This window comes from Eretmochelys imbricata, chromosome 2, assembly GCF_965152235.1.
Source record: "Eretmochelys imbricata isolate rEreImb1 chromosome 2, rEreImb1.hap1, whole genome shotgun sequence".
Classification (NCBI taxonomy): Eukaryota; Metazoa; Chordata; order Testudines; family Cheloniidae; genus Eretmochelys; species Eretmochelys imbricata.
Window position 1 is genome coordinate 219,718,715 of NC_135573.1, and position 16,907 is coordinate 219,735,621.

A 16,907-nucleotide genomic window follows, 5' to 3' on the forward strand; every position below is an offset into this window, starting at 1 on the left:
CTGCTGTGTTTTCCTACTTGGGCACAGAATTATTTTGTTTTAACTTCTTCTTTGGTAAATCTTTCTGAGATACTGTACCTAGAAACTGAAAGATGCTTAATACAAAATTTTGTTCTACATATACAATATGTGTCTATCAATTTTATTATTGAAGCATTAATAGATATTTTGTTTTCTATTAATAGGAGTAGTAAGTCATCTGATTTTGGATCACAGTAACTATGTGGAAAAAACATTTTGCCTTTTGCCTTTTATTTTTGGCTGTCACAACAGATCGTGTAGCCTATGGACAAAACAGAAAGAAGGGACAAAAGCCAAATCCTCTTGCAAGAAAAGATGATTTTCAGGGTAAAACCTTTTTCTTAGAAATTGCAATAGGCTGTATAAAATGTTTCCTAGAAGTTTTCCAGGATAATTTCCAAGGAAATGTGTGGGATTATTTTTTGTTTGGTTTTTTTTTGGTTTGTTTTGCTAATGAGTCCTGGAATATATAGCAGCACATTTCACATCTACATTGTATTGTAATGTGATATATTGTTTTCATCTAAACATATATCACTTCTGAATTATATACATTATGAGAAATTGAACAACAGTTTTTCATATTGAATTTGCTGTCAGAAAATTTATATTTTAATGTAATATTAATATGACAAAAATAATCTGTGATGTAAGTGTGACCTAAACCTGAAATATTGGGCTAATGAAGTACTATAGAGCAGAATTTGTCCCTACCTCCTAAAAGAAAAAAAAAATGATGGGGGAGATTTGGGAATGTTGCAGTGGCTTCCTTAAGTTAAAACCTTGGAAGCAGGTATATACCCTTAAAATAGAATTATTATTGTAACTTTTTTGTTCCATTACAGATTGTGTGTGCTTCATTGACATGGTCTTTATCTTGGACAGTTCTGAAAGTGCAAAAAATGCATTGTTCAGTGAGCAGAAAGATTTTGTTTACAACTTAAGTGACAAAGTTTTCCTAATGAAACCAGTTAAATTCCGGAAGTATGATGTCAAACTGGCAATCATGCAGTTCAGCAGTACAGTCAAAATTGATCATCCCTTTGTAGCCTGGAAAGACCTGAATAACTTTAAGCAAGAAGTCATGAATATGAACTATATTGGGCATGGCACCTACTCCTATTATGCAATTTCCAATGCCACTCAACTGTTTAAAACTGAAGGTCGTAAGGGAAGTGTAAAAGTGGCTTTGTTGATGACTGATGGTATTGACCATCCAAAGAGTCCTGATGTCCAGGGGATATCTGCAGCAGCCAGAGATCTTGGAATATCATTCATTACCATTGGACTGTCTAGTAAAAAGGCCAATAAATCAAACCTACATTTGATATCTGGGAATTCTCCTAGTGAACCTGTTCTAATCCTAAATGATCCTAATCTCTCAGTGAAAATAGAAGAGCAATTGGTAAGTAACTGTGAATGTTTACATTTCTCTTCCCTTTTATTAGTGGCAGAGTTTGTTGTTGATAGACACATATTAGACATGATATAGACACATAGACACATAAGGTACAGTCTTATTTTCCTTCTTAAGTTTCTAGCCCTCCTGGTTGCAGAGAAAAGATTGAAGACATTACATGAGCGTACCTGAAAAGTTCAAAAACCAAGCAACAAATAAAAAAGCCAATTTTTTTTAATCGAATGATTTTTAAAACAATCTGATGATTTTTTAGGACCTGTCTCATGATGACTTTTGAATATTTAAGATTAAGCAATGCTGCAGGAATAGGTGGAGTGGTTCAGCTGCGAAAAAGATCTGAGGCAGCATGAATCCAGTTCAATTCACAGGCCCAGCCTTCAGTCAAACTACATTTTGGGCAAGGCAGAATTTTGTGCCATCCCTCAGTATAATTTCGGGGATAGTTACTCATAATTACAGTGTGCCTCCTAGTTTTCAAGGAATTGTGCTGTACTTAGATCACCAAAATCTTACACCATCCTTGCAGATCTATCTGTGCTGCCAAAATAGCCTTGTACTCCAAAATGCTGGCATGCTAAGGCCCCAGTCCTGTAATTTTTATGTTAAGTTACTGGTAATTTTGACATCAGGTTAATCAACATTTTGATTTTGATCTAATTATACAAAGTCACACACAAAAGTATGGAGACTAAGACCCTGATGCTGCAAAGACTTATATACATACATAACTTTATGTATTGTTTGTAATTCTATTGAAGTGAATGAGATTATTCACAAGCACATGCTAAGGGCCTGATCCATTGCCCATTGAAGACAATGGAAGATTTTTACTGACTTCAGTGGGCACTGGATCACAACTTAAAATAAGTGTAAGTCTCCTACTGTTCTCATTTAGAAAACACACTAAAAAATCCAGTGTCGTGCACACATACAGTAAGCAGTATGTCCAAAACTGTTTTCATAGCTGACAGTAAATACCAGCACAGCTATGAAGTTGGTAGGGGCTGAAATCAGTGGCACTGACTTGTGAGCTCTGTGGAATAGTCAAAGAGTTTGGATAGGCTATTGTGGCACTTCTTTTCAAGGCTACTGAAAGTATTTTCTTGTAGGATAAGAGGCTGTACATAATAAGCTAAGATAAGGTGAAAACATGTTTAGAATTAAATTAGCTTTTCAGTAACTACACGAGAAGAAATATTGTAAGGGTTTTCTTAATGTTTACATTTCACTAAGTCACTCTAAAAGCATGTTAAAACTAGTTTGGAAAGTTTTAAAACCAGATATAGTGACTAGGTATCACATATGTGTAAAAGTACATGGATAAGCTATGCAATTAAGGAAACATCTGGAGACTTCTCAGGCACTGATGGCAATTGGCAAAAGACAACTGTAAGAGTTTAACTAATTTATGTCTTGCCATGTGTTAGATAGATGTCCTTTGCCTCTAAAAAGGAATACATATTTATAGAACAAACATTTTAAAATCAAATCCACTATATTGTATATTTTAATCAATAGGTAATAGGCCAAATTCTTCTCCGAGTTACACTGGTATAAATCTGGAGTAGCTCTCTATAAACTGATGCATTTTTATGATCTCTTCATACATTGTGCAATGAGTCAAGATGTCAGGTTTAACTATTCACATTTTGACTCTTTGTCCTTCTTATCTTTCCTACTTTTCCAAGGTAAAGATTCTGACTAGATGTTACATACTAGCATTGGTGGCCCATTGGTGGTATCTTCCTGACTGGTGCTACATTATACACATTGTTTCAGTACATATTCCTAGGCACCAGTATATGCAGCTGAAAGTTCCAACCCTCTTCCACTCATTCTGTGGGACCTATTCTCCTCCTGCTGGATATGAGTAACTACCTCTAAAGGGTGGCTAGGATCAGAGTCATTGTGATTTAAGGAAATGTAAGCAAAGAAATATGAGATCTTTGATGGCCCCCTAGAAAACATGGTTTTGGGGGCTGGCATAGTACACTAGCTTGTGCAGAGCTAGCGTGTGCCTGTGTATCTGTGCTGTCAACCGTGCTCTCAGCTGCAATGTCAGACATACCGTAAGAGAAGCTACACAGGAAAACACTGGTAATTCATCTGCTTTTGGAATTTAAGAAAGTGTCAGGATATATTTCTATGATGCTACATGTCTCTCAGTGAATATGGCATGAGTAGGCCTACTAAGGGTTCACAGGTATAAGAATTGCACACTTAAAGGTTGAAACCATTCACTTAATTTACCATTCTTGGAATGGTATTTGGAAACAGTATATTTTATAGGAAACATCTTAGTTAAATTAATAAACTGGTATATTTTACAAGAGAATATATTTTTCTTCTTTTTCCTTCCCAGGTTGCCTTATTTAACAAGCGGGTAAGTGTTCCAAGATTTGAGTACTATCAGCATATCAGTGTAACATGTTTTAATCAGCACATCAAGGCTGTGCCATTTCCTTCACTACTGATATCTGAATACAACTGTAGTAGTGCTATGTTTTTATCTCCTCACAGAACAGAAGAAGAATTTTCTTAAAAACCAGAGTGTCAGAAATCAGATGGTTATTGATATTAATTGTTGGGCCAGATTCTTCTACCTTTACTTACACTGAGTAATACTCCTTAAGCAGAATCATTGGGATGGATGGGACTACTTGAGGAGTAAGGTACTATCCAATGTAAATAAGGGTGACAAAATCTGGCCCTATTATTTGTATAGAAATATGGTGACTTTTATATTAACTCTCATCCATTCCTTCCAGGCCTTCTCACCATAAATCCCCAAACACTGCTCATTAGTGGGCGATATTCAGTTTTTCAACTTAAGAAACTTTCCCTTTGAAAGGATATTGGGGCTACTCCAGGTATAAGTTACTTGCCTGTCTCATTAAAATGTGGCAGTCTACTTGGCTCAAAATTGAGATTCATGTCCAAAACTAGTGGGTAACATTACAGGCTATGTATCCACTACCTGAAGTGTTGATATTGTATAACAGATTTGGCCATTAAGAAAAACATTTTTCAAAATATTTGTAATACAGTATGTGCAAAACAAAGACTGAGATGGAACAGATTTAAGGGATTATTTTAATGGAGATTGTGCAATGTAGAAGTGGTGTATGGTTTGTTACAGGAAGGCACATTTTATAAGATCATTTATTTTCTGACTACTTGACTGTTTTGCTTCAGCTAGCTCATGTCCTAGCCAAAAATACTGGTTTAAAAGTGCTTCTAAAATTTGAAATTCTAAACCTGAATAAAATATAGAAATAAAATATTTCTAAAATATTGTATTAACCCTTTAGTGTGAGCGGAAGTCCTGTGAGTGTCAAAAGGGAGACCAGGGACCACCCGGCCCTTCTGTAAGTATATATATTTTTTGTTAGGAAGCTTCAGAAATATGAATTCTAATCAGAGGTCAAGGCTGAACATTATCGATGTTTGCCAGAACAGTCTTTTAAAATGGTTACAGTATGTATGAAAGCAAGATCTCAGCCTTCCGTGTGCTGTAATGTAAATGTTTAATTTTGTTTCTATGGTTTCTGAAATTATGGATTTTATATACCCTAATGAAGACCTGAAACCTCCAAACAGAGAATCTTCTTAGTGATGTTTTTAAAAAAAACATGAACCCATATACTACCCAGAAATTAGAAGTAAGAAACCCTAATTATGGTTTAATAAACTAGCTTGGTTAAACTGGTACCTGATTTTGAAGCACAAATCAAGAAACCCTAGTTGTGATGGAAGGCTGTTAGGGCCTCTGTGCTATATACGCCCACAGCCTATCTCCTTAGAAGGACATCGCAAAGATTCAGCATAGAAATGGGTACAAGCCAAAAGTCTGAATCTGAGCAGGTCAGGCTTTGGGGCAATTTGAATCCAAAGTCAGAGATGAGCGTTGCTGCTCAGGCAAAGATCTCTGTCTCTTATTCCATCTTTCTGTGGTAGCTGGCTTCTCCATGGCTAACAGATGCAGTTGGTGTCTGAGTGACTTGGAAAATCTTAATGTTGTATTCTGAGTGATCGGCTGTAAAGTTACAGCATAATATTATAGCTCTTCTGGCTAATCTTAGCCAGATGCCGTGTCAGTCAGATGATGAGGCACTTAAAGATATATTCAGCCTACAAAAAGATGATGCTTGGGTTTGTCAAGGTATTCTGTACAACTGAGAACCAGTTCAGTTTTCCAAATACAATATTTATGTAGCTTTTGATCATGCATTTTAAGTACTTTATGGAACAGAAGCAAATCTAGAGTTCGAGCAATTCTAGCTTATAGAATCAAATCTAGACCTGGAGCAATTCTAGTTAATAGAATTTGATTTTTGTTTCTAAGCTGACCAGAAAGTGCTTTCTAAACTAATTAGTTGGATATTGGGAATGCAGTGACTGTTTAGGCTAACAAAACAGGCAGTAGATGTCTAGCAATATCTGTTTCACAGCCTGAAACGTTAAAACCTGTTTGTTTATAATGAATGAGAAAGAATGTTGTCTAGGACACTAGGGTTTTCATGTCCAACTTGTGAAAAGTGCCGGTTAGCACTGCTTTAACTTATTTCTTTACCTAGACAATCTCATAGTCTACACCATACCTCATCCACTGGACCAACTGGCCAGGGCATGGTGGAACCAGAATATTGTGGCAGGCCTACCATCCCATACTACTGCTGGGTAACACAAGTCCAGAAATGAGCCTTCCTCCACTTTTTAGTAGTCTCTAATCAGAATTTAATGTCTAAGACATTTAAGTTATTTTGTCCAAAATTATTAGATCACAATACGGTATGTAACAAGAATCCCAGGACCTCTGCTTCCTTTTCCAGCCCACCCCTTTGCACAAACCACATCACACTTGGTCTCATGGACCAGGAAGGTGTTGGGAAGAATTCTTGGCCTTAGAGCCGCAGAATGTTGGCATTAATCTGTTCTTTAAAACAGAGCAGAGACAACTATATGGGCTAAATCAATTCCTATTCTTTATGTGACAATACTAGTCAAAAATGACTGGAATGTCTCCAAAAGGTAGCAGCGAGGAAGTGTGTTATATTTTCTGTTGCACCTTAGTTCATGAGGTTTACTAGGATTCTATTTTGCTAATGTTGAAGATGGAAAACATATTTACACTGCGCATGGGTAAAGAATCCCTGCTAGAGTCATGTTTTCTAATACTGAGCAAGGAACTTTTTCAGACTAATGAAAACAGTCTTATGCCTGTCCAAGCTCCTTCTCTTTCTCTCTCTGCTTCACTGTAGAACTTTTGCCTAAACCTTTGCCATCGCCATTGTTGCCTTCCTTCCTGGTACAGTTTTAAAGAAACCAGAAACATATCATTAGGATGTTCATAATATTTTCCTGTTTTATTTAAGGGAGGACTTGGTAGTAGAGGGGATAAAGGTGAGCAAGGACCAAAAGGAGACAAGGTAAATTGACAGAGTTTTCTCTTTAAAATTAATGCCAATTTCTTCTAGTTTTATTCAAACTATGCAAATGAGGAAAGCAGAGAAAAGGTATAGTACAATATGCCATAAATCAATCTTCAAGCATGGAATTCTGCCCTCAAAGGATCCTGTTGAAATCTATCAGAGCTGCATACAAGGATAGTATTTGAATCTAAATCCTTATCAGACTGAACAAATTAAGAAGCCAGTTCTTCAAGCTCTTCTCTGCAGACAGACCCCTGCACCTTTGTGGAGCTGTATGAAAGTCAATGAAGCTCTATGTGGCCTCCGGGCTGTTTATTAGGAACAGTTTGCAGGATTGGGGCCTAAGATCCCAGGCATCTAATAACTGTGCTTTAGATTTCTATGTTATCAACGTTTTGCACTGTATATGCTTTATTGTAGAAGAGAAGTTGGAGCCCTTTAAGTTAAAATTGGTGTTGATTTTCAGTCAGTATATCTTGGTTCTAATTTGGTAATGTTTGGTAAAACAGTGCTGCATATTTTGATTGGGCTCCATTGTTCTTGACAGGGTGAGTCTCAAAAAGGAGAAAGTGGAGAAAAAGGTGAAGAGGTATGTAGATGAATTAGTATTTCCTTATTAAGATCTATTCTTGAGAATACTGTATCATAATTTAGAAAGCTAGGGCCAGATCATTACCTGGTATAAACTGGCATAGCTCCAGTGACTTGAAGAGAGCTATGTTGATTTACACTAGCTGAGAATCTGGTCCTAGATTTCAAATTTTTATGCAGATGTTTCATATTATCATTTATAATACATATCTGAACTAGCTCCTGCTTCAGAAAAGCATCTGTATTCAGGAAAGCACTTTCCTTAAGCACCTGTTTAAGCTAAGCATTTGCTTATTTCCTTTCCTAAGATGTGGCCCTTGTGATAACAGGAACTTTTGAAGTGACAGTGTATTGAAGTGACCAGCATTTTACTCATCTGCAAGGGAGAATTGAAGTTCTCATAATAAAGATCTCGTCTGTATAGTTGCCATGAATAGGTCCCTCATCCGGTATTCCCTTAGTTTGAACTCTTGAAGATTCACAGTCAATAAACTTGACAGTAATGCAATAATTCAATCTAATTTGAAAATCAGTCTAGGGTAGAGATTATATTTGCTAGGAATGCAGTAGAAATTTTTTCTGGTAAAGGACATATTTGTCTATCTACTCTTATGGGGGGAAGGGAGTGTATGGAGGGGGACAACACCATTTCTTGAAGTCTACAGAAGATGACAACTTAAATGGACTTTCTTACAACTATATTTAAACTTCATTATACTTGACAATATTATCTATATTTTTCTTGTTCATAATCTAAGTATGTGCTGTATCTTCACTTTATTTTTTTAATCTATTTGTTTTTTAAATAGGGGGATCCTGGCAACAAGGGAGAAAAGGTAAGATCTTTTTGGAGAGGCTAAGGCCGGATAGTCACTTGATGAAAATGCACAGGGGAGTCTCAGCAGAAGGTTCTGTCTTAAGTCCCTACAAACACATATGCACATATAAATGTTACTACCATGAGCAGTTCCACTGAAATCAGTAGGACTATTCATGTCAGTAAAGTTAATCATGTGTGTGTTTGGAGGATTGGGGCCATCACTGGTCTTTGATGTGATCTTTCGCGGGGGTCTCTGCTGCCCTCTGACTGGCTTTCTTTGGTTAGCCCCGGGTTAGGACAGTTCTTGTCTCCTGGCCTTTCATTAAGCCAAGTGGTCTGCTTCAGTCCCTTTTGGCTGTGTTTCTTCACTGTCCCAGGCATTTCTGCCTCCCTTACTTCTCTGAGCTCTCTCCTTTTATAGCAGGCCTTGTTTCCCCATTGGTTGCAGCTGTAGGTGCCTGCCTCCATGATTGGCAGTTGTGGCAGCTGCGTGGGGATGTGGTCAGGCTGCTTGCCTGTAGGTAGGTTTCAGAGTAACAGCCGTGTTAGTCTGTATTCGCAAAAAGAAAAGGAGTCCTTGTGGCACCTTAGAGACTAACCAATTTAATTGAGCATGAGCTTTCGTGAGCTACAGCTCACTTCATCAGACTGATGAAGTGAGCTGTAGCTCACGAAAGCTCATGCTCAATTAAATTGGTTAGTCTCTAAGGTGCCACAAGGACTCCTTTTCTTTTTGCCTGTAGGTAGGAGAGACTCCTCTCCCCCTTTTGCCTCTGCTCAGTATGGGGTTTGTAGACCCTATTACAGGTCCTCCCCTGCAAGGCTGAGGCCCTGCCTTGGCTGAAATATGCGCCTTCCCTGAATGGAAAATCAACATTACAGCGCAACCTTCCCACCCGGTGTTGTATCCAAAAGGCATAAGGCTGTAGTGACAGGTACCACCTCATGATCCTTGGGTTTGTCTGCTTCATCACATGTTGGCAGCACAGACGCATATGGTCCGTAACTAGCGTGAATCTGCTTCCTAGGAGGTAGTACCATAGGCCCGCTATTGCCTATTTGACAGCCAAGCACTCTTTTTCTATCACTGAGTATGCTTTCTCCCAGGGGAAGAGTTTCCAGCTGATATATACTACCGGGCATTCTTCTCCATTGACATATTGAGAAAGGACTGCCCTAGCCCTATCTCTGCTTTTTGGTCATGGGGGTCTTGTATGCCTTTAAGACATGAACCTTGTCCACCAAGGGGCAGACATGTCTTCCACTGACTCTATGTTCCAGGCCTCTTCCTTCCTTATAGCACATCTAGTAGGGTTTGCTGTTAATCTGGCTTCTCTCAGTGATCAGAGGACAGTGGCTACCTTGTCCAAATGGGAGTCCCAACCTTTGCTGTAGATAACTATGTCATCCAAGTATGCCACCACATATTGGCTGTGTTGTTGGAGCATTGGTTCATCAAATGTTGAAAGGTGGCCATTGCTCTGTGTAACCTGAAGGGCATGGTCTTAAAATGGAATAGACCTAGCAGTGTAGAAAAGGCTGTTTTCTACAGACACTCTGGTGTTAAGGGGATCTGCCAGTACCCCTCTGTCAAATCTAAAGCGGTGATATATTGGGCTTCTCCCAGTTGGTCTAAGAGCATCCACTCAGGGCATGGGATAGCCATCAAATTTAGAAATTGCGTTCACCTTCCTGAAATCTATGCAGAAATGTAGTGAGCTATCGGGCTTTGGCACAAGCAGAATAGGATTGCTGCAGTTACTCTGGAACTCTTCTATCACCCTGAGTTCCAGCATGGTCCTGATCTCTTTCTCAGTGGCCCCCTCAACTTGTTGGGGATTGGTCAGAGCCCTTCTTGTATTACCTTACCAGGTTCTGTATTAATATGGTGTTGTGTTCGGAACGTCTTCCCGGGTAGGGCTGAGAATACCTATGGGAAAGCGGCCAGCAGCTGGAGTGCCTTCTCCCTTTGCTTATCATTTAATTTTTTCCCCGAGGATCACTGAACCTTCTTTTAGGCAGTCTTTACCTTGGGGTCCTAGTTTCAGTTTTCAGGGTTTGGTGTGATAAAAACATTTTCCCTGCCTTTCCAGGGCTTCAATACATTTACGTGATAGATTTGTTGTTCCTTTTTTTTCCTGGTTGTCTGATCAAGTATTCCACAGTTTCCACTTTCTTTATCACCTCATGAGGGTCTTGCCACTAGGCCATTTGCTGTGATTCTGAGCTTGGAAGAAGCAACAGGACTCGGTCGCCCAATTGAAAGATATGCATCCATGCCCCTTTGTTATACTTTGTGTTGTTCCTGTGCTTCCTTCAGGTTTTTCTAGCATACACCCATATAGCCTCCAATCTCTGACATTTTCAGCTCTCAGTGTTTGTCTTTCTCAGGTTTTCCATACCAGGTTGAATATATGCCCCTCAGTTGTTGTCCATATATCAATTTGCAGGGTGAAAACTCTGTGGAAGCTTGGGGCACCTCTCTGATGGTAAAAAGTAAGGCTGCAAATAATTGCCAGTGCCTGGGGTCCTGGGCAATGAACTTCTTGAGCACCCTCTTAAGTGTCTAGCTGAACCTATCTGTTAGGCCATCTATATGAGGGTGGTACATGGATATCCACAGGGCCTTGTCTTTTAAGAGTTTCCATACTTTCTTCATCAGCTGGGACATGAAATTTGTCCTCTGGCCTGTCAGGACCTCTTTGGGAAACCCGAGCCATGTGAAGATCTTCAGCAGCTCCTTGGTGATAGTCTTAGCATCTGTAGAACATAGTGGTATGGCCTATGGGTACCTGGTGGCATAGTCCACGATGACAAGTATGTGCTGATGCCCTGAGGTGTTCTTTTTAGGGGACCTATAAGGTTGATTCCCGCTCTTTCAAAGGTGGTCTCCACCAAGCGGAGAGATACTAGTGGGGCTCTCAGGATTCCCTTGGGGACTGTCAGTTGACATTCAGGATAGGAGGTGCAGAAATTCTCAACTTCCTTGAAGACTACTGGCCACAAGTATCGGGCCAGGATCCTAGACTGCGTTTTGTCTTTCCCAAGATGCCCTGCACATGGGGTTGCATGTGCCAGGTGCAGCAACTCACGGTGATGTATCTGAGGTACTAACAGTTGCATCCGTATCTTGTGTCTACTTGTCTTGGTTTACATGGTATAATAAGTCCTCCTTGAGGGCAAAGTGTGGATACTGCTGGCCTTTAGGGGGTCTACCTCTTTGTCGTCCGCCATGGATACCTGTTTGAAGGCTCAGCTCAAGGTCTCATCGTTCCTTTGCTCCACTTGAAACTCCGAGAATCCAGTTAACTTCTCTGGATCCATTTGCAGCAGCGGTGGTATATTTTGTCTCCTGGATGGTCCTTCTCTGGGGTCATCATCGTCAGTGGTATCAGATCTGGCATCTGTGGTCCCTATTATGGCCATGGAAGGGACCACCTCTGCCTCCTCCCTCCACTCTCTCCCCGCTACCAATTTTTCATTCCAAGATTTTCTTTCCTTGGGTCAGCAGGTAAGAAGGTCAGGGTTCTTAAAGGGGAACAGGATGCCTAATACCTCTTCTGAGGTATCTTCCTTGAGTTCCTGGGCTAAGGGAAGCTTCTACAAGAGCTCAGGGAAATATGATCAGTCTCAGCCTAATATTACGGGGTAGGTTAGGTCTGCAGAGACTCATACCTTCATCTGGTCTTGGAGCCCATCAAAAATCTTATTGTCTTAGTGGGATACCCAGTAGAACATTGCCTTGGATACATTTAATAGGGATTTTCCCCTTCTTGGGTTTCCCTGTCACCTCGGCTACCTGTTCTCAGATAAATGTCTGGTCACACCCCAGAGTCTGTTGGCCTTCTACTTCCACTGGGATTGTGAGTTTCTCTGGACTTTTCCTGTGGGCCCTATTCTTGCCAGTCCAGACCTGCCTGAACTTACACTCCATGTAGGGGCAGTCTTAAAATGAGTGCCCCTGTTGTCCACAGGAGTAAAAAGTTATCACATCTGTCCCTTATTTTATACCATCTGTGTCATCTTCTGTCTGGGTTTCAGTGGGTCCTTGCTCCTGTGCAGTTACGGGCCGAGGAGTCAGTGGGGTGTTTAAGGGAGCAGGTCTGTTGTCACTGGGAAATCTTACCCATGGACCCTGAGATGCACCCCTGTCTCTTATGTTGACAAGTCAGCATGGATTTGTCAAGAAAAAACATGACAAAACCAAACCTAATAGCTTCCTTTGACAGAGTAACATGACTTATGGATAGGGGGGAAGTGGTAGATGTGGTATATCTTGACTTGTTATGTTATGTATAGTCTTAGGAAGAGAAATTTAGATATGCTGAGTAGAACTGACCGTCTGCAGAACTTGATATAATTATAGTGCTTACGTGTCTTCAGAAAATACCAAAACTCATATAATGCATTTTATTTAATCAAAAAATCTTCTTCAATTATAAAATTTTAAAATTTGTATAGGGTGAAAGAGGAGAATGTGGGACACCAGGATTAAAAGGGGACAGAGTAAGTACAACTTTTTAATTAAAATGTTGTCTATGGTGTTAATTGTGGAGCACATATATAAGTACCATCAACCTGTGCACTGAATGAGGCAGGTGGGGATCATGTGATTAAAGAATGTATCATTATGCATATACTCACAGGGTGGCTGAATTGGGGTTGCACGGGCACCCTTAAATCTGGAATTTCCTAACTTTTGACAGCTTGACTTTGAAACCTTAATAATGTTATTTTAAAACAGTATTTTTGTGTGTAATTTCTTAATTTTTCTAAAAGCAAACTAAAACCCCAGAAATTCCATCATGTGGCATCATTTTGGAACCCGCATGGGTTGCCAGCAGGGCTTGAACCCTTAGATCCACCTCACAAACCTCTGCCACTTGACCTAATGGAGTAAGGTAAAGTGAAGGTGGTAGTAGGTAGTCATCCGCTATGTGGACCAGCACTCGAGAGGGATGAGACAGTTTGCCTATGGGTTTTGAAGATATTTGCTGTTGGCAGAGGAATGATGAGAATCTTGGGTTCCATTCCAGGCTCTGGACCCTGCTGGCTGTTCCCCATAAGCTTGACTCTTTCTACCCTATTCCTCCAACTTGTCCCTGTCAGAGTCCCAGCTATGCCTCACCCCAGCTCCTCCTCTTACTCCCAGTCTCCTCACCTAGTGTGTCCCAGTCTCCACTGCTCAGATTTTTCATCCCAGTCCCAGCCTTTTTGTCCACACAGTTCTGTTGCCCACTCCTGGCTCCTTGTCTGATTTCTCTGTCCCTCTTCCCTTCACACACATTCTCCAGTCACACAAGTTCCCAGTCCCAGTCTTCCTTCCCTTGTACAGTCTCACTGCCCATCCCATTCCAGCTCCTAGGCCCAGTCTGTCTGCCTGGAAAGTCCCAGTTCTCCCCCCACCTCCTGGCTCCTTGTTCTCCCAGTTCTCCCCCCACCTCCATTCCTGCTGCCCCATGGTTCCCAGTTCAAGTGTCCTACCCCCATCTTATATTTGATTTCAGTCTCCCCACAGGCTTCCAATGCATCACCCCTACCACTTCCTTCCCAGTCCAGTCTGCCCTCCATCCCAATCGCCAACTTGCTCCCAGCCTCCAGTCCCAATCCCACCCCCACATTTCTTGTCCCAATCTACCTCCGACCACACTTCCATAAGTTGTCTTTTGTCCCCTCTGAATTCAAAGTAAGCAGCTCTTCCTCCATGCTGCCTGAGCCCAGCAAGCAGCACAGGGAGAGAGTCTCTCTGGTTTCAATTCCAGTGCCTGGCCCTGGCACAGGCTACAACGGCCCTAAGCTGCAATTGCTGGGAAAGTCCTGCCCAGCCCTGGGCTAGATCATACCCAGTGTGGACAAAATCTTCAGAGATTTTAGCTGCCAAAATCAAAGAAGTCTTTACTAAGCATGTGCGAACCACAATTTTTCAGCGGTTTACAATTTGGCCAAATGATGACTGGATTTTCCTTGAGGTGAGAAAAGACACATCTCTGATACAAATCCCTCCCCCTTGCAAATGTTATATCCCTGCTCCAAACAATGGGAGTGCTAGAACTTTTCAAAGAAAAGGTTACCAGAGCTTTTTAACATGGGCAAAGTAATATATTTTCTCCTAGCCTCATTCTCAGAGAGAGCTGGACTGCTTGAGGCAGATATCCAGCATGAAAAAATTCAGCCCAAACAGTTAGAGTCTGGCAAAATTATAAGGAACTGAAAATTATAATTTCTAGTGTTCAGCAACCATAATACAAACTGCTACCAGCCCTATCTATAAGGCGCTGTCCATAAATTCCATTACACATTTTTTGGTGATTTTCAAGACTCACCTACCCCTTGTAACACTTTGTAACACTGAAACAAACATGCAAAATTAAGGACCCCTGCCATACTTTACCTAATTTATGCACAGCCCCGAATTATACACATACACACACTGTATATATTCTGTCCCTATTTTTGAATATATACTGTAAAGGGAATTACAGATGGATTTAGGGCCTGAGCAAAACCCCACTGAAGACAATAGCAATCATCCTGTTAACTTTATTGATTTTGAATCAGGCCCATGGGAAAGACAATACAGCCTAGCCCTTTCTATATAAACATGCAATATGATTAGGTTGAAATGGATTAGACTTTTATATAAGCAATTTAAAATCAATTGACATAAAAGGAATAATGGTCACTCTTAAGAGGTATCAATTAGCTTTGTAATGACATCATATTACCAAAATATTTACAATTTTTCTTCGGTATTAGTCTCTGTAATATGTACACCTTATCAGAGGCAAAACTGGAAAGTTTTTTAGTGCCTATAAAGCAGTCATTTGATGTAAGTTAACAAAGCAGATGTTTGTGAAACATTTCCGTTGGCAGCTAGGACATACTTTTAAGTACTGTAGATTCAAAAGTTCAAGACATTATATGTATCCAGGCATGTGAGGGCCTGATCCTGCAGGGATTAACCACTGGGTATAGTGCTTGCTACCATGAGTAGCCACAATGATTTGATGCACATTTGCAAAATTATATGAAGATATAGCAAAGCCACCACTAGAATGAAACAAATCATGGTGGTAAGTGTGTGTAGAATCAAACCTACACTGAGAATATGGATAAATGGTTAGAAACAGTTCCGATTTCAAATCAAGACAAGTTTTCTGCATTTTGAGCTATTGTCTATATTCTAGTCTAATTTGCATTTAGGGAAACCCAACTTTCAGGCAGTGGGAAACATCAGATGCACTGCTGAAGTCAGTGTAATTAATTAAATTAAAAGAAAGAAAAATAAACCCTCCTCCTGGACAGCCAACAATACTGCCTATTATACTGCAATGTCAATCACTGCAGCTTCTAAATTTGCTTCTGATTATTGGAGTTATGCTCTTGACACTCTTATGTGTGTTCAATTTCTGATGATTTTCCACAGGCACAGATTTTTTTTTTTAATTCTTGAGAGGTGGTTGGCAGATCTTCATCTATTTTTTCAAATGTGCATTGAGCTGGTAATTCTGTGGGTGTCTATAACTCTGGTCTGTTCAGTAACTTTTTAAAATGCTTAATCTATTATAATTTCTTTACAGATCCTTTACAGATGTCAAATGTTTTTTGCATCACTGTCAATTAAGTAACAGAGGAACACTCTGCTTAGCTTTCTGTAGTCTTGGCATATGGTTTTTATGTCCGATCTCCTGGGCTGCTTTGTTCATGTTGTTTGCCAGTTTCTGAACAACTTCCTTTTATCTTAATACACATTTCACGTAGCCTCCTACTGCTTTGCATGTTGCCCAAACTCGTATTCTTTTTTCATGTGAGATGTGCAACTCCTCTGTTTCTTCGATGTCATTCTCTTCTGATTCACTTGTCCTTAAAGAGATTTCTGAACCCCTGCTATTTCACATGATCTGGGGGGTCTTTCTTTGAGACAAATCTTATTACTGTATTTCAAGATGAGGAAATAGCTGATGGAATGTAATGCTTTAGATGTCACTGCTTTATTCATCAGGACAATTACAAGATCAAAACAACACATGCTGTGGAAAGGACAGCCAGATCCACTGACTTCTGTATATGTAGAAATATAAAAGAATGAAGAGAGGATGAGGAGGAAAAAAACAGGGGAACATCTGAATTGGTCTAAAATTCTTTTTACTTGGGAAGCAAATTGTAATTGATGTGAGTTAAACACTGAAAGTGTGCATTCTGATAACTAGTGAAACTAGTACAGCAGAAAGACAGATTTATGAATTACACTAGAACTGGACAGTAGCTGTAACTAGTAAATGCTTTTTTATGGAGCATAAATATGTGAGCTAATAAGATAAAGGCACTTTTACTTTTGAAGATAAAGGTTTTTATGATTATTGAAAACTGTAAGTCTGCATCTGCTTCTGCTTCTGTTGCATAGTTTGAAGTAACAAGGTTAAAGTCAATTGAAGTTACGGCAGTGTAAAACTTATTCAAGTGAGATCAGACTCAATCTCTGTATCACAGAGAGAACATGATCACTGTTGGGATTGTTAAAGATTTTCCATAAGATATATCAATAGAAATTGAGATTCAGGACATGTATCAGATGACAACCAGCTAAGCAACCAATTAACTCTTATCTAGCAACAGGGATTGA

The 16,907-nt window shown here is 39.9% G+C and overlaps 1 protein-coding gene across 1 annotated transcript in view; it reads left to right on the top strand.

Annotated features, from left to right (window-relative positions):
- The first annotated feature begins 221 nt into the window (after positions 1 to 221).
- COL28A1 (collagen type XXVIII alpha 1 chain) overlaps positions 222 to 16,907 on the top strand; it is a 113,282-nt gene continuing 96,596 nt past the window's right edge. Inside the window, exons 1-8 of the mRNA XM_077809387.1 lie at positions 222 to 348; positions 867 to 1,426; positions 3,804 to 3,824; positions 4,753 to 4,809; positions 6,817 to 6,870; positions 7,421 to 7,462; positions 8,274 to 8,300; positions 12,746 to 12,790. Of these exons, the coding sequence (XP_077665513.1) occupies positions 222 to 348; positions 867 to 1,426; positions 3,804 to 3,824; positions 4,753 to 4,809; positions 6,817 to 6,870; positions 7,421 to 7,462; positions 8,274 to 8,300; positions 12,746 to 12,790 (933 nt within the window). The remainder of the gene's footprint in view (positions 349 to 866; positions 1,427 to 3,803; positions 3,825 to 4,752; positions 4,810 to 6,816; positions 6,871 to 7,420; positions 7,463 to 8,273; positions 8,301 to 12,745; positions 12,791 to 16,907) is intronic.